Consider the following 19,017-nt stretch of genomic DNA (forward strand, 5'->3'; position numbering starts at 1 on the left):
GTAAAATAGTATTTAATCCTCGGGGCGGAGCTACGTCACAGAACGTTCTACGTTCTACAAAATCAACTTTGAAGTAATCCTGAACAACCGAATTTATATATGTTACACACACGGGTAATGTACACTGTACAGGGCAGTCTCAACAACCATCCCAAAGTACCGTTTTCTGAGAATGTTCGGCCTTTGTTTTCACCGTGATGGTTGCCAGACGGTGAAAATTCCCGGATGTCCGCCCCCCTCCGGCGATGATCCGCTTCCCTGGCGTAATTGGTTGAGGTACAAAGTGGCCACCCACAGATAGTATTTTGTTTGACCTGTGGTCGTCTGTCAATACAATTACGAAATATCTATCTAATGTCGATTTGAACACCGCTGCTTGCACAAATGACATCTCCGTCATTTTGACATCACAGAGCGCTTTGTCGTTAGAGGGCGCGAACAGGGCACTGGGAACTAAAGACACAGAAAATGACGAGAATTCTCTAATACTACACCGATAACACGAACATCACAAAGTGCGTTAATTACGAAGATAAATTAATCAGGAAAATAATTTAGCTGGTGACGAAGCGCTTATACTACGCTAATCAGTGAGAGACCCCATTCACCGTGACAGCGTATGTATTGTTTTGAACTGCCCGTCCATAAATAAATAAAAATACTCATTTTAGAGATTTGTTATATTGTAATGACGATCAACTTTGCGACAGAGGGCAGAGAATTGTATATTTAACCGACAATTTTTACACCAGTCTACATGTACGTCATTTTGACGTCACAGAAACATTGTGGGCGCGCTCGAGGGCACGACTCACTGGGAAGGTATATTCCAAGAAGTCAAAGGTATATGTGGGTATGTATTTTTTATTTATTTATTTATATAACGTGACTTGTTAATGAGTCACAGTGTACAACAATATGGCGGACCAGTGTTTTGTAACAGTAAAACTGAGAATTATACTCGCAACGTAGACTGATTCGGCAGTCAACCCTATTACTCACAAACGCCAAATGAATTCCCATGCTTCATATTCCCCAGAGTTGAGTGTAATTGCCTACAGAAAGGACCCTGCTGCAGCAACCTTTGTTTGTTTTACCCAGTGCACAAAATGACATTTTAAAAACTATTTTGATACATTATTGTATAGAGAAGAAGAAGAAGAAACTGGACAATTCTTTTGAAGTAAATTGGGCTAGAATTATATTACTTAGACTAAATAAGTAATTTAAATGCAGCTGATTTTCTTCCCGAATCTTCCCCAGGTCAACAAATATGACTAATATGCAAAGTATATTACATTTTGGGGTCTGGTAAAAGTAGTAACAAACTCCTGAGTTTTTTAAAGTTTTTAAATAACTTATTAATGAACATAACGCCAATAATGACGAGTTATCTCAATTTAGGATCGTTGTTTTCCAAAATGACATTGTTTCAACAAGTATGGCGACTGTAAGTTTATTTATTATAAATTACAGTTACTATAACTAAGCTCGAACAGTAAACATTCCGATTTCCTTTGTTGTTTTGCCTAAGTTTCCAATCCCTCTTCTCAAAGGTTTATGATAATTTCATTAAAAATTGGTGTCTCAATAAATTGGTTCCTGTAATTGTTTTTTCGCCTTTTGTGACCGTAATTATGAAATTAATAAATGGGTGCAATAGCTAAGTCTGGTTATATTGAACAATCAGACAACTGAATGACCCATGATCGAACTAAGAGCTCCACAAAAGAGTTTTTGGTATAAAACAATATATATTGTCTACCTACATATTAATCATATACGAATGCGCCCAACATTACATGTAAATTATCGAGAAGGCATTTTATTGTTAGAAGGTTCGCCCTCTCTCCTGATAAGGCGATGAGTGGCGCCAGTTCTGTAGCTGGATATGATCGGTCAATTTCATTCACATATTGTATCTGTCCTCCCTATATAAAGAAGCAGGAATTTGTCAATGTTAAGAACCCAATTAGATACGATATAATATAATATACTATAACTATTTACTATTGTTCGTTTCGCGGTAACCAGTTTTCGCCATACTCACATATTATTATTTTAAAAAAAATGAAAAAACAAATAAGCCTAATACAAGTCTAGGGCTAATTTCCATATGATTGATTCAAGCGCACATGGTCAAATCTAACTGTAGCTGAAGCTGAGAAGATATGTTTAAGTTACAGCGCCCTCTGAGTGCAATAGACATGCACCCGGAAGAAGTTGTCGGTAAAATGGCAGCGCACAGGCCAAAGCCGGAGGAAATAAAACCACCCGAATACGAATTTGATTTCTGTATGCTATATCACGATAGAGACTTGCCTTGGGTGCAAAAATTCGTCGAGGAGATAGAATCATCAAATCCTTCAAGGCGTGGATATTTCAAGGAAAGAGATTCCATTTTGGGCGTCTACGACTTTGACAATCTCGAAGAAGCCCTGACTGTCAGTAGAAGGACGTTTGTGGTTCTCAGTTACCATACGAACACCAGCGAACTTAGTTATTTCGAAGGACTCAACGCACTAGAAAAATATTTACAGGAGAACCGCAAAGAAAATCGTGATCGCCTGGTGCCGTTAGTACTCGAAGGTGGCATAGTTCCTAATTTTCTCCGTGTGTTTTCTACGATGGAAGTTAAAAACAAATATTTCATGAGTAAAATCCGAAAAACTCTGGAGTTACCACTAGGATACACTTTCCATAGAAAACCGAGCCCAGTGCAAGAACACGCAGTATCAAGTATGTATTAACAAAGAATAAACTTTATTGCCATACTAGGCCACCGGCCCATCACAATCTCAAGTTTACATTTCTTGAAAAAAATAATAATACATAAATTAACTGTAACATAAATTACTGCCCATCAAGAGGATAATTTTAGTGTCTCTGACCTTAACTTAAAATCTTGATATAGGAATTTTGACAAATTACAAAGTGTAATGGGTATCTCTCTTGTTATTAATTTTATGAAAGTGTGGTGTCCCTGGTCATGTAATGACCAACGTGGTTATAGCTGTAATGTATGTATTAACCGACAACCCCATGTCCTTTTCTTTCTACCGCTTCAATGTCCCTGCGTACAGGCACTGTGTATGTGTCGAGGATGGTAGTCAGAGACATATACACACCATCATCTGTAATCCGCAGTCCATGTACACTTGGTCATTGTGGCAGTATGTATATTCTTCCGTCTCTGTTCCGTGCATAACAGATATGCTATGATGGTGTACTGAGCTTGCAGGGTACCGTGAGGGGCAGCGACCGGGGAAACACAGTATTGTCAATCTGTTTATCAATCTTATGTAATTGTGTATATTTCATGAATACACTGAAATTTTTTTTTATGGAAGTCTATAAAACATTTACTAGTACCCTATGTCACTTTCAAGTGAAGACATCCTTGGGGACCCCTCACCCATAACTGTACTCCTAACCCGACCCCTCCAGTGCAATTGGATATACTTTTCTTCAGGGGCATATTCAATTACATTGGAAGCTGGTGTTTTAGGGTTCAGTTAATGGTGTGCCTAGGGAGCCTTAAAGAACTCGTTCCACATTCAAATCTGCAGAAAACATTTTCATTGGCTTGAGGGGACTCATACATACTGCGTCTTTCTCTCAATCGTAAAGTAGGAAATAGATCCTATCTATTGTATACTTAAAACACTTGAGGCTAATAGTTCACAGAATATACATTGAATATTACAAGTTGTATTTTTACTACAATTTCGCACAAAACTTTTAAATTTAAAACATTTATGTTTATGTAATATTCATGATGAGTATTCATCTCCATTGTTATTTTCAACCGTCATTTAAAATTTATAACAAGATTATGAAGGTTTTTCTTTTACAGATCATTTGGTTTAACAAATCCACTGGTATCTCTGACATGACTTGACCAAACTTCACACATACGTAAAGTCATATACATAATGCACATACATATGTTTCATAATGGCCAAATTTTAAGATACATCAAAATTGAATATTTCAGCCCTTCTGAACATGAATCTCAGTCATGCATTGACAGATTCTGTTCAAACTTAATGGGCCTGTTATTGTGTTTTTATGGTCAGTTTTTAAAATGGCTGACTGGCATCCATTTTGTTTCAAACCACACATATGCACATGCATTCATTTCACAATCCACTTTCAAGATGGCCAAATGGCTGCCATTTAATGCTAAAAACATAAAAATTGGACATTTCTGCAATTCCAGAACCAATTTTTGTCTACTCATGGACAAATTTTGTTCAAGTATATGCATTGAACATCTTAAAACCTTGATTCCCGTCATTTTGTTTGACTAAACAGATTTAAAATGGCTGATTGGTGGACATTTTGTTCGGAAAAATGCTATTATAGTGGAGCCATTTCCCTATCATGCCTTATTGCAATTTTAAACTTTACACATAATACATCATGTTATTGACATGCATTCCATTCTGATTCAAAATTGTTGACAAAGTATTGTTTACTATTGCATTATTTTGTTTACTAGTTTCTGGACTGTATCTTATCAATGTCTTGTTTTTCATATCTGCAGCTAGCATGCTGGCCTATGGTATTGCTTCAACTGTTGATGGGGATATTCACCTGCAAAAAGATTGCCCTACAGGTAGGAGACTCAACCTTAATATTGCATTTAGTGTAGATTATTATTTTCACAGTGACCATTACATAGCTGTAATTGCAACTACATCGAAATTGGTGCATAACAATATTAACAGTAAAACACACAGTTGTTAAAAAGTGATATTCGGTGCAAATACTCCACGGATCCAATATTAATTTTGTAATTTTTATTTTATTTTTAGAAGTCCCAAGACCAACAGGGACTACCGGTAAACGAGTATATTATGATGACTGTGACAGTTTACGATGACCTGATAGTGCATTTACTGACTCTAGTCGGTTCCGAGTTCCTGTGTAATAAACAGTCTTCCTTGTCATTAAAAGAGAATGCATCACTTAAATTTAAATAATGAAGATAATACCATGACAAATTACAATATTTCCATGGTGCAATTTCACGAGTTGATAGCTTCCTGTTGACAAACTGATCACAAACTTTGTTTTTTAACTTTTAAACCCTTTCATCACCTATATCAAGTTTTGCAGTCTTCTGTTGGTAGTCCAATCTAATATCTGCTTCATTTCAAAAAATATTTATCATAGTCCACACAAATTTAAGCAAACTATGGTTTTCCTGCGTTTGGAATTTCTCAAAATTGTGTACCAGATACCAGGGCAAAAACTTTCAAATTTCACCTGTGTTCTCATTAGTGTTTTGACTCCTGTTGAAAGAAATACTCATTCCCTGCGGCCATTTTGAATACTAATGCATATTAATGAGCTCATGAATATTCATACCGTCCAGCACTCTCTGTCTGCAGGGGAGAACCCTGACCAACGCTGCCAGAAAGTTACCAGCCCTGTATTAAAGATTATTTTCGAATGCTTCCATTCCCATTCCAATTGGGCAAACCAAGCCACTTTAATTAGCAGGAGACAAAGACCACAATGGTATGAATGATGCAAGTGGTATTTCATCTTAATCTGAGAACTCTGAGAATCACATCAGCTACCTTTTGAGCATCTGTGGTTTCTTAGGCAGGACAGATACCCAGAGCTCAATCCTGGAAAAACATAACAATCAGCTAACATGCAAAACAGATTTTCCAATTATTGTGTTCTTCATTTTATAATCCTTATATAAGAGTTGGGTGGCGCTCAACTTCATCCAAGATTATTTTTTTAGTGGAATTGTATTTTCAAAAATGTAATTGAAGCAGACCATGAAGAAAATGTTACCAGATCACTGGGCATGTAAGTTTAAATTTTCATCAGCCTGGGTCGGAGTAATTTAGAACACTGGTATATCTCAGAATTCAAAAATCTATTCCCCCCTACAAACTCCTTACATGATTCTACCAAGATCACTAGTATTGGACCTCAGTAAAATACTTTAGATCTGATTATATGCGACCAATCAGAGTTGGTGCAACTCATAGCAATGGGGATAGAACACAATATTGAGATGTAGAAGTATAGGGGTGTGGCATCAGCTGACTTTAACGTGGTTGATGAAGATGTGTATTTCTCAGATATTGAAAAAACTTTGTCATCGTAATAAAAAGTTGCAGAATGTGTTGTGAGGGCTTTTTAACATGTGCAGCTCTGGGAGAGTTGGTGGGGGTGGGGGTCAGTTATTACCCACTGAAATTTAGGATAAATGAAATTTCAGTGGAAAACACGCTGAAAAAAAAAATAGTAATGTCGGCAGCTATTTGATACTTACTGGCTTCAATAGGAATCGGTGACCTTAATGTGACCTTCAAGAAAATATGATTTTCACCTATAAATCATTAAATTTGTGTTTATGGGATTTTATTTGAGTATCAGATGTCTTACAAGTGGAGCCAAATTTCAATGATATCAACAAAGTCAAAAACAAAACAAATCGTCATGGTTTTATATATTATTTTAAAGTTTTTAAGACATGTTTTAGAAGATTTATAGACTAGTGCAGCAGATATGAATTTACACGTGATTTTTCAAATAAAAAAATACTGCTGTCTGCCACCTGTGTGAACTGTGAATGAATTTGAAAAGAAATTACATGTACTACCATATAGGGCGTTTTCTGGGTTCTTGGGGCAAATAAGTCTGTAAACCCTGAATGCTGTAAAGAAATACAGTCCTTCAAGTTTTTTTCATTTGTGGGATCATGTCGGCCATTAAATTCTGTACCATTTTTTCCCTAAACATGTGATACTTCACATCGTCCCGCATACCAATCCATTCTTGTATAGCGCCCTCTACTGTCAGTATTATAAACGCATAACCGATATCCATTTACAAGTAAAAAAGAAGTGGTTGTTACTGCATGTCGTGCTGTGTTCAAAATTCCCGATTAGTGTCCCGTGTTGTTTTCACAAAGAGCTCCAAAGTCGATTCAGTTATTGATACTTTGGGAATAAAAATAAAATAACGCTGTCTAATGAATTGTTACTACAAACAGCCAATACATTTTCCCCATGCTTGTCTTGCAGATGAAACGCATGAAATCCTGGATACGGCATGTTGAATGAAATTAAACATGTACTAGGTACGTGACTCAAACTGACGCTCTAACACTGGGTCATAATTTGGGCGTGTTTTTTTTTTTTTTTTTTTGCGCCGATCTCCGGAGCGTAGTTGTGGAGAAGCTAGAAAGGCCAGTTCTCACTCAGAATCGTATAAATAATTATTTTAATTTGCATATCAAAGAACATAATTTTTTATATCCCAACTCCAAGTTAAGTAATAATCACATGTCTTAGGCACTGGGCTAATTTAATTTAAGACCACAACAAAATGTGATACTACCATAAAATCTGCTAAGTGTAGAAAATGCACTTGGATGTTAATTTGAAATCATAAATTCTATTAAAATGATATATTGTACAAACGTTCTCTTACAACAATCTGCATATTTAGTTTGCATAACGACGAATTAATATATTAAACCATATTAATATGCAATTAGCCGCCAGATGCTGAATCCGTTCAGATTGTACATACTGTAATCCGTCTGTTTCCACTTATCTCCAGTAAAGCGCCACCAAGTGTCAGCCACACATTACACTTTTGTTTATGGCATGGATTCACCTGCGGCTCTGCGTTGCCACCTGCTCCCGCGATGTTTGAGATAATAAAGTCAATCACCAACAAATACCATGTAGTTCACAAATTAAAAACATTAAATAATGGGCAGAGTAATAGTATCGTTTATACAATGAATGGGTTTACCTTGAACATAACCCAAACACTGACACAATGTGGCAATTCCCTTTGTGGCTGGGGACAATAGGTCAGACTACACTGGACTGGCCTGGACGTCACATTGTTTTCCATTCGCGCGATATTTATGTAACCTCAGACAACTAATCAAAATCTGTACTAGTTGTCTGAGATGTAACTTAACTTAATAAAACAAGCTCACAGTAACAAACATTAGAAGTTTGTTGAATAAATATGTCAGGCAATTACGGCATTTCTATCATAAAATAAATGCTTCAGGATATTAGAATCTACTGAAATAAGAAATCGATGATTGTTAGAACACTGAAAATTGTATTTTATTTTTACATTTCGTCATAGGGGTTGTCGATGATCTAGGCAAAGCAGTACGGAAGAGCGCCGTTAAACTTTCAACGCGCCCTCCATTAATTCCGTAACCGCGTTCCAGAACGACATTCTATTTAAAAAAATCTTTTTATATCCCCGGAAGATAGACCTCAAGAAACCTGTCGCTTTGGTCAAATTTTACGACTTGTCAGAAGAGCGACACGCCACGCTGCAATTGGTCGTTTGAAATAGATAACACGTAATGTAAACAACAACACAAGCGATCTAGTCGCCCTTGGTAACAGATTTGCATACTAGCTGAGTGTCAACCATTCATCGAACGAACGAACACTCGGCCCGTCCAACTTTTCTCATTTACAGTTGGCTTGTTCCTACGCTGTCAGTAAAAGATCGCGTAGATATTACTCTCCTCACTAGACGACATCGGTGAGTATATGAACAAGTGAATCTGTGAGTCCAATTACAGTTGAATCCGTACCCCATGCGAGGCTTTTCGCAGTTTTGAAATAACAATTCAATGTTGTTACACATGTTGATAGCACAGATACAGTGAGACACCCTTATTTGATTAGCAATGGCGGAACTAGTTAATCCCGCCGCGTTCGAATCTCTTAATATTCGCCTCTCTGTCAGATAAACTGTATTATTTTGGAGACACAGAAACGTGTGAAAAATACGTGTTTAACTTTAACCTCGCTAAATAAATAGGCCTTGGTGGACTGCACTCCAGACAAACGATCCACGAATAATACTAGGTTGCCGCAAAAGGTGATGTACTCAAAACTTGTGTGTGGATCTATGCACGGTGGCGTTTTCACTTGCTTGCCGTACGGTTGCCTTGCACACTCACTTCGACGATGACTTTGTCCCACGCTGGTATCAATATCACTCGCTCAAACGCTATCACGATTACGAAGATATAAACGTATATAACGGACCGATAGTTATAATTAGAGTAAATATTAGTTATGTTTACCGTGCACAGGTTTTTCTTGTTAAACAATCCTTATATATGATTTCCTTTCAGGTAATTAATCCCCGGAAAAGACAGCGCCAACGTGTTCACAAAACCTGAGCCCTCTCGCATAATGGAGGGGATTAAGTTGGTAAACTTGGGCATTTCTCTGCAGCTATGTCTGCCTCTCACGGCCTTCTAAATTTTCAAAATTGTGTGGAAACGGAATGCTGACAGGTCGTTAACAGGGCACTCTTTAAGAATAACAGTCATGAAGCATCCATCTGAAAATTCAGAAAACTTTGAGTTCAACCTAGGGAAAGCACTGCAGCTGCGATGTGTCTACAGTGGAATGGCGACAACGTGTGGCGAGTGCGAATCGTGCAAACTTGGTGCTAAACTGGCCACGACTAGAGAATGGTTTCTTCGTGCTGGGGAATATACTAAACGGCGGTTTGTCCTAGGTCTGGTCAGGAGATTCCGAAGTGTTGATCTTATACGATACATCATTGGGCTACTGAAACCATTACTGTGCAAGGATTTCACCTATGCAAGATCTCGAACAAACCCTGCGTCGAAAGGTGACCAAGCAGACATGTGTGGTGACAGGGCACTTAATCCCAGTACCGTTGACAAAGAAATATCCGAAACGTGGCACTGGTTTTTGAACTCAAAATACTGGACCAAAGCAAATTTTTTACTAGGTGTGATGCAGATGGCGGAGCCCGAGCTTTTGTATGTCATGGGAACACAGGCAAGAACGATGTTAATATCGGAAGAAAAATCATTCCACACAGCTCCAGAAGGTCAGTGATATTTTCATTATTTAATAATTCATTATTCAATAATATCAAGCGATTGACACATTTATTTCTATTACCATTCATGGTATGAAGTATCTGTGTCTTTTCGCTTTCCTGTCTCAACTCGCATTTACTCCCCGAAATGCAACTATTCCACTTCATAAGTAAGCATTCACTTTGTTGTCCAACAGTTGAATTGCAAAAACCAGCCATCACTAACATTGATTACATTATCTCCCCAGAAAAAAAGCATAGAGTATTGGCCAATATACATAACAATAGAGTATGTTAATCACCTTTATTGTATTCATTGTTATACTAAATTGGCTCTATTGTTTTCTCGGAAATTAAAGTAGGAACCCATACTCTATAATGGCCTGGGAAGAACCCTGCTCCATGTTCAGTTTGTAGTATAATATTTTTCATCAGAATAGTATAAGAATGCCAAGCTCAAATAAAACCCAAATCCATATTTTAAAATTCTTTTTAAAGTTATTAAAAGGACTGCACATGCACATATATGGTGTCAGAGTTTCATTCTGGCACAGTCAGAGTTTTTGTAATTGCAGTATAAATGAAATTTAATTCATTTTTGAGCAATTAATGGGGAAAAATACAAAGCACATTTTGTGTCTCTCCTTTGTACAATGGAATAAATATTCAATACAGTACAAATGTTGACTCTATAGTCATTGTTTGAGCATCAAAGTCAACTTTTGTCACAATTCACAAAACAACACCCAAATAATTTTTTTTCCATATTTTTTCTAAAATTTTGACCAAAACCTGTTGCCAGTAGGAAATTATGCTTATTTGGTCCACAATTTTATAAAAATATATATAGAAAAATACATATACATGTGCAAAGTATTGCACTAACATTTTGTTAGGAACATATGTGGCACCCGAAGGTTAATCATTTGACTTTACTGATTTGATTTCTAGTTTCAAGGTTAATTTTGACATTGATAATTGATTTTAATTTTGGTTATAAGGGTCTTCACTAATCCATGCGCTTTCTTAGATGTGCAATGTTTGTAGGGATCTCGCAGACCTTGGAAAACACAAAGATTCCCTGCTAGTAGAAACTCAGACTGTATTTTGTAGATTTTAAGTTATCTTTACACAAACATACATCAGATTGCTTCTATTTTAAATACCGAGCTCTCCTTTTATCCTCATCAGCAATTGTGAGTGATTGTCAAAATTGCCCGTTTTTGTGGAGTTACTAAAAACATATTATTTTAAGCCAATGTCAATTGATACAGCGAGTTAAAACAAACCTGACCAGGAATCTCCAAATTGTTTTTTTTTCTCACAGATTTGATTAAAAATAAACAGCGAATGGCAAGGACAAACTATTGCAGACAAATCTTTTAAGCCCAGAGTACTTATATTCACTGGGCGATGTTTAATTAAAACCGAAAAATGTAATTCTGAATTGCAGGCGATACCAGTATTATAATATTGAAACACCCAGGCAATGACGAGCTTACCTTGAATTGCAAACAGCTGACTAACAGTCTTTTCTACATTAACAAACATTATAAAACAGAATTCAACATAAAAGAAACACATTTTTTAACATAAAACACAAAAATAAGATTAATTCATCATATATATCAAATTTGTTAACCTAGGCTTCGCAGACGAGGGAAGAATACTATATTCCTCCTAAAAAAGTATTTTCAACAATAAATCTAATATTAAACTGCTCAACCTAATCATAAAACAATGTTCACGCCTAACTAAAGTAGTAAAAATATTGAAGATTTAAAAGCACTTCAAATTTTTGATATTTTGCCGAGTTAAAGGTTCTAGCAAATAAACGATAATATAGATTTGAAAAAAAGAGTTAACGGAATCCAAACTTGTTTCCATGGAAAGACTGTATAGGGTTTAAATACTTGCTGGGTTTGTATTTTTGCACAAATATTTAAAATAAAATTTGTTGTTTTCTTCATAATCCAGTGAATATCTTGCAACATCAAATCCACTAAAATTATACCTAGTGAAATGAATATTCCCCATTATACACCGGTAGTAATGACTTTGGGATTTCTCCATACATGTAGTTGTTATTAATATTAAATTTCATTGGGAAGTGAAAATCAGTCAAAATACATAACAGTGAGATTCTTAATTCGAAAACTAGTGCTAATACCACTCTTGATACCGAGTCATATGCAATAGTTTATCCAAACATTTCAGGAAACTCCAGTGTCAGATGTATTGCCATGCCTAAGTTTATAACATAATTGTTGCTGTTAAGTCAGACCAGATATTCATTTATGTCCAATTTAAATTGTAAATTTTCTTTTTATTCATTTTTTAATTTGAATTGCCGTCTTCACCCAACGTGCCTCAGACTGCTGGGCGTTATTTCGCCATTGTAACTGAACAGCTAGCACGCTTCGTTTCTTTGACGTCTTTGGTTAGCCCCATAGAGGTGAAATCCATGTGGTCACTTAACAATATTTCATCCATACATGTTAAATCCCCGGCACTATAATACCTTCTGTATGAATCAGTCATGTTTTGTTGTTCTAATCTCTTTGTAAACAAACTGTCACATTTCAACATGAAAAACCTGCATTTCCTCTCTTTTGTCGTGCTGCCAAATCGTCATCCGCTTCAGCAACGTATAGTTCTTCACTCAACATAAAACATTGCTGATGGCGTTTCAACCGGAATGCTATGTTTAGATAGTGGGGAACGTATTTGCATTATCGGTTGCCAAGCAACCTGTAACTGTAATTATTTTATACCCAGAATGCAATGCTGGTGGCTGTAACTTTTTTGTCTGAATATTTATGATTTTGTTCAGACAGCAAGATGGTTTATTGTTATCGTCTGATGTTTTCAAAATCGCACCATGTACAGCTTGAATAAAGTCCATCTTGTGTTTGACTTGGGATTAAGAAAGAATGCACAAATTGTCTCTTTGTACCCTAATTATCAAAATTGTTGTCTTTGTTGTTGCATTCTTATCAGGAGCAGACGACATGTACTTGTTTTCAAGATTGTGGTTATCAGCTCCCACCTTTATACACAAAGTATGACCTGCTTCAGAAAATATAAAAATCAATAAATATTAGTTTCCATTGACAGTGTAATAATAATAATTATGAATTTGTTTATATAAAATCTAAAAATTATTAAATATTATTTTAAATGTTTAAAAAAATTAATAATATCAAATAAAACGAAGAAAAATAGTCATAAATAAAAAAAAATGAAAAAAATGAAAAATGAAAAAAAATATGTGATTTTAATCAGATTACAATATTAGTTGTAAATTGTTGTAAAGTTTGTTAGTGATATTAGCTGTTCTCTATGAATATTCCTGAGCAGAAAAGTTTTTAAATCTTACCGCTGTCTTCAAGATGCACTTTGTGCTGTGTTCAAACTGAAGACAGGAAAACATTTTTCAAAAAAAGTTAGTGACGTAACTATTTTAAACAATGGTGGATGGTGCTAGTATTGCTAGTGTGAAAGCGTCTCTTCAACCGTTGACCATAAGAGTAAACTTTTGCCAACACTCACAAATTAAAGCAGTTACTGTCATCGCATCGCGTAATGTTTGATAAGGGTCTCATAACGACATATACAATGTGTGTAAAATACATTATGCAGAATTTAAACGCATACTGCATGACGACTGTAGGGCTTTTAGCATGCATGTTTATTTCATATTACTAATTTTTTCATCAAGAAAATCATGAGTACCAGTTTTGCTCTATTAGAAACGCATTTCCAATAGAACTGAAAATACACAAACAAATTGCATTTATTGTATGCTGGATATTTTAAATGATACATGTATTTGGCATTTGGCCCAAAATAAAAAAAAAATTATTATTGAAAAATTTTGTAAAATGCTGCACCAACATTTTGGTGGAAATTAAGTGGTTACTGTAAAAGGATTAATTGTTCACTGGGTTTTAATTTTGCTTATTTCGCTGACTGGAAAATGCGCTAAATTAAAACCCAGTGAATATGTAAAATTTAGCATAGAGCACATTATCAAAATAATAAAACCGTGAATTTAAAACCCACTGAATATGCCTGAAATGATAAATCAGCGAAATTTAAACCCAGTGAAAATTAGTAATTTTACAGTAGATTAACTTTACCGGACAATAGCAATTGTTATCCATGCCTTGCAATCAAATAGTGGTGCTTACAGCTTTGCTACATTATGAAAACATGTTTTCTACAGGCCATGTTTGTGGTTGCCATACCAACAACATGTCAATCATTATAACAAATCTGATTATCAGGCTTAAGACTTGTGTTTAAAGAATTATTTAATCCTGACATCTTCAGAACATGTAGAGCAATGCATTATGGGTAAAGGTACAGTCACACCCCTGATGCTATGTGATGAATTGATATTTCACCTCTATAATGTGAGCACTCAGAAAAATTCACTAAGTGATTTTTGACTGTGATCCGTGGAAGAGAAATGTCACTCGATTGAGGAAGATATGAAAAAACAAGTAGAAGTAATTTAATTGGTCGTGTAAAAGGAGACTCTGGCATCGTTCAAGATATGTTTGCGTAAATGGTGTTTATGTATGAAATTGAACTGAAGCATGAATGAAGCGACGGCTTGGAACAAGAAACCCCCTGGTAAACCAACTTAGACAAATAGTGTACAGCATGTGATCTGTTATTGTTTTGCCCATGTGTTACACTTCAGCTGTAGCAATTAAAAGTCGGCCAGCGAGCGTTCCACTTGGAAGAGATCACGATGAATTTCAGACTCTGTTCTCTTTGTCTGATGATATTCATACCCACCCGTCTTGTCCCCATGCATGCGTCTGATTTGCCTCAGAGGCGATACTGAGTACATGTATTATAATACCAAGTCTTAATAAACCTGTCTAGTAACTATGAAGTAACTATGAGATGAAAACAAGAGGATCTATGTTACTATTTTCTGTTTATTTCTCTGCATTCCATGGTTATGCAATGTTGATGCTACCTCCACATGTGCCGCACGAACTATGCATTCGTGAAATCTCGTCGTCAATGCCATTTGTTCTGTTTAAATCCCTTAGTTACAGCATGAACGTCTGACAAATGTACCCGACAGTTTTGAACCCTTTGTCAGGCAAAGCATCACCTTATTAATAATTACTGAAACAATAACTGTGGTGTGTTTGAGAGGATTTGTCCATAAAATGACAATTTCCTTCTCCTTTGTACAAAATCTAATCAAATATTTATGAAGTCAGCGGGAGTTGATGAATAATTCCGATATGCAGGTGGTTTAATACCTCACATACTCGATGGCAGTCACACAATATAATGTACTGAATTAACGCTGGGTTTATTCACTGTCACAGTTTGGCGAATCTGTAATTGTAATTCTTTATAATGCTGGCGGTGAACGAAAAGAAATGTGTCTGGAATATAATTGCGATCGTCTGCTTGAAACATTGTTTTTCTTGTATGCTTTTATTGGATTTGTACACCCCATCATGCTAACTGTCAAGTCTTTAGAAGTGTTGTGTCCCTCTAATGGTATTTGTATTTTATAAGTTGGATGCCTATTATGCTCATTCTTTTACTGACATTAAAAACTAAATATAATTACTGTATCCTATACTCTCTCTTGTCATTATTAAATGTACTAAATTGAGGTTTTTTTTCAAAATTACTAAAAATCTCACGATAAATTAATTTACTGACAAGTGTAGTGTACTGACAAGTGTCAGCTAATATTTGTTCCTAATATTTCCATTTGAAAACCATGAAAAATTACCCCTCCCCCTCTAGAAAAAAAATGTTCAGTTATTCATAGCTATTGCTACTTGTTGTATTTCAAAAATGGTTGATTTTGAAAAAATTATAAAAATATTGCAAACATTTTGTGTATTTGTGAACAAAATAAATTATACTACTTATCACATTAACGGTTTGAATCTTTCGGTGACCAGCACTTTGTTACATGAACATGTAAATACATGAAATACTAAGAATAGTAACTTTTGTATGCATATTTAGTCCCGGTAAAATTACGTCCACATGCATACCAACAAAATTACTAACTGCCGTGGTAGAAACCGAGCTGCCCCTTTGTAAATTCGAAGCCGAACTATGATCACTGGGTAACGAATAATTTCGTCAAGACGTCGTTACCACACATATGCTTTACACATCGGTGAATGGAACAATGAGTATACGGTAATTGCTCAAAGTTGCCGAAATAGTTTAATTCTGTAATGGCCCCCATTATGATTGGATTCAGTGGTTACATTATTTCAGATTTACTGTTCAGAGTGTTTCAATATATTGGTTGCTGTTTTTTTTTTCTGGATACTACACAACTAAATCCATTCCAAAAATAACCTTGTGAATGTGTGTTTTCATCTTTTTAGACAGAAATGAGCTTCGAGTGTACATGTACTTGTGTGTTTTCATACATTTGGCAATAATGTTGAAAATGAAATATAAGTTGTCAAGTTCATAGTTGTCAACATGACAACAATAACCCATTTTCTCTTCGCTGCGAGATCCTGCGTGAAATGAAATATAAGGGCAAGACAAAAAAAGGTCGAGCGTTGTAGTGGCGTCAAATTATCATGTGAGATTCAATAGACACGAAGTGTTTTGGGGTTATTTCCACACTTAATAATGGTCAATTTTGATGAAATAAGTGTATCACATCGTAATATTCCTCTCTCTATGATCGGCATTTTGACTTTAAGTTATAAAAAAGTACTTCAAGTTCAAAATGAAATCATCTTATTTTTGCGACAGATGTTCAGTTAGCCCATTTTACACAATATCTCATAGTGAACGGAAAATCACCTACTGTATAAGGTAGTTAGACTATAAAGAAACCTTAAATTTTATTTGACAAGTACTGTAGAAGGTAAATTTAGACCTGCTATAAATTATATATTCACTTCTATGCAATTATAAAATATTCTAATAGAAATTAAGGGATGAATTAATCGTGTTTCTGGGTTCTATTAACACCGTCTTAACTTATCTCGAAGTAGGATTTACTGCATCAATTGGTGAGAATCTCCACATATAGCGATATGGAAAAAACCAGCAACAGCCGTCAATGTATTGAAAACATTGTACTGCACATATATAAATTATTTTTGAAATCAACTTGAGCCAACACCCTCTACTGTGAAATGGGTCATTCCTGAATGTATAGAACCAACTAAAATGAGAAGTTGATTTGTCGTTTTTATTCTTTTATTTGTGATGTCAACTCAAAAGATAAACCTGAGAAAGCAGCGAAGGGTGTATTAAAGCCCTTAGCAACGTGTAAAAAAACACGACTAAGTGATTCCTGACATGAAGACTTCTGTACCTCAATGCAGTCTCTTGAGAGTTCTTACATCCCAGCGATCGGTTTAAATTCGGGTCATCAATTTATCTTTCGTGGTTGTATTCATCGGTTTGGCATAAAGACAAATGTGTTGGCCGGGTAGTTGCATGTGTTATTTGTTGTCTTTTTCTGAAAAAAAAAGTCAAACAAAAGGCATGTTTTATTGTTTAAATGTGTTGCTCTGTTGCTTGCTTGGAATGTTTCAATACTGTGAAGGCTTTTCAAACATCTGGAAAATGTGTTGCTGGGTTAAAAAAAAAACTGCCTGCCAGAATTCTAAAGAATGATTTTTTTTTTAAGGCTACATGCTGCCGATAAATGATTGATAATAATTGATTGAGTGTTTGTACATTCACAGAGTTGTTTATTATATGTGTACATGTCTCTGAATGTTTCATGCAGATTGTGTACTGTTACTATGTAGTGGTGGCAGATTCGGGAGATCACCAGGCAACAGAATCAATACCAGCTTTCCTAAATCAATGGTCCCCTGCATTGCTGTCTGGCTCACAGCCAGACAATATCGATTTGGTAGCCAATCAGGAGAGATCTTGTCCTGCGTTATATTTACTGTTTTATGTACTTACTATCCCACGGGATCTAATATGTACAATGGCTTCTACATACCGGTACGGAAGTTTAACTAAACGATTTTCTATAAAACACGGCTTTATGAGGCATGGGAATATATACCGGGGGTAGATATAATGAGTCTTCAGTAATACTGAAATAGATAGCTGCAGAGAATAATATGTTAAAAAAATTATGTTTAGCTATTTTTGATGTGTCAAAATATGCCTCAAAATGTTGGATACTAAATAATAGATAAAAAAAATTTGCCAAATTTCAAAAATTCTTTGACAAAGCTATTTTTTTATTTCAAGATTTGTGCTTGCAAAGGAGCTTGTGACTTAATTTTGTAAGCTAAATTTGCACTATTTCACATTATTGTAAAGAAATTAAGGCTATTCACACTGAAGGGATGGAACACATCAGTTCAGATTGTACAGCCTTTTATCAGATTAATTTGATGGGAATAAAAACACATCAGATTTTTAGGAAATCGTATACGCCATGACATTTTTCTATGTACGTGGCCAGATTTTCCTCATAAGATTAATCTAATAATGGTATTGAGTGAATGAAAACAAATATATTGAAACTGAGAATTAACAGGCCATCCTAAAATGTACTAAATTCCATGAAAATAAAGCTCCAAGCTACATGAAATGACAAAAAAATAACCCATTTGGGTAACTTTCAATCTGCAGTATAGAAGTTACCCTTTTCACAGGTTTTATTTTTTAATTAAAAATATTTATTTGAAAATACTAACAAATAGCCCATTTCGTAGATATGTTCTGAGCTTTAATAATTTCAGTTTCACTAACTGAGAACACCTATGTTTCTATAACAACTATGTGTTTGCAAACATAACTGCATTTAATTTTGCAATTTCATTCAATTGTATGTTCTTCCCCTGTAAAATATATGTTTTTTTTTCTTTGATAGTAATTTTCAATCAATTTGTTTCCTCTCCCTGTCATTTTTCGTCATCCACCACCAAACCTGAGTACCATTGCTTGCATACAGGAAGCAATATTTATCGTTCGCCATTGTGTCGCTTCTAAGAGCTTTCAAGCACGCATCACTGTTAAAAAACACATAAGCCATGCTTTGAGTTGACAAAGAAACAGTATATATTATAACCCCCTGCTTTATCTAAGTCCAGTTAAGGTGTTTTCCTTTGAGACGCAGCAGCT

General features: G+C 35.4%; 2 protein-coding genes across 3 annotated transcripts in view; both read left to right on the forward strand.

The window, feature by feature from the left end:
• Window positions 1-2,226: 2,226 nt before the first annotated feature.
• Window positions 2,227-6,588, forward strand: LOC144359957 (uncharacterized). Its single transcript, XM_078012850.2, has 3 exons — window positions 2,227-2,739; window positions 4,550-4,621; window positions 4,821-6,588. Exons 1-3 carry the CDS (start codon window positions 2,235-2,237, stop codon window positions 4,886-4,888), a joined length of 645 nt encoding a protein of 214 aa, XP_077868976.1. The 5' UTR covers window positions 2,227-2,234; the 3' UTR covers window positions 4,889-6,588.
• A 1,857-nt stretch (window positions 6,589-8,445) lies between these two features.
• LOC102810220 (F-box and WD repeat domain containing protein 10B-like) overlaps window positions 8,446-19,017 on the forward strand; it is a 33,552-nt gene continuing 22,980 nt past the window's right edge. For both annotated transcript variants that reach the window (XM_078012855.2, XM_085502179.1), the window contains exons 1-2: window positions 8,446-8,562; window positions 9,164-9,897. In XM_078012855.2, the coding sequence (XP_077868981.1) occupies window positions 9,363-9,897 (535 nt within the window). In that variant the 5' untranslated portion in view covers window positions 8,446-8,562; window positions 9,164-9,362. The remainder of the gene's footprint in view (window positions 8,563-9,163; window positions 9,898-19,017) is intronic.

Source organism: Saccoglossus kowalevskii, chromosome 8 (genome assembly GCF_978046115.1).
Source record: "Saccoglossus kowalevskii chromosome 8, keSacKowa6.1, whole genome shotgun sequence".
Lineage (NCBI taxonomy): Eukaryota > Metazoa > Hemichordata > Enteropneusta > Harrimaniidae > Saccoglossus > Saccoglossus kowalevskii.

Coding starts and splice junctions, on each gene's coding strand:
- LOC144359957 (XM_078012850.2), top strand. CDS start 2,235: ATGGCAGCGCACAGGCCAAAGCCGGAGGAAATAAAACCACCCGAATAC. Junction 2,740..4,549: donor GCAAGAACACGCAGTATCAA/GTATGTATTAAC, acceptor TCATATCTGCAG/CTAGCATGCTGGCCTATGGT. Junction 4,622..4,820: donor GCAAAAAGATTGCCCTACAG/GTAGGAGACTCA, acceptor TTTTATTTTTAG/AAGTCCCAAGACCAACAGGG.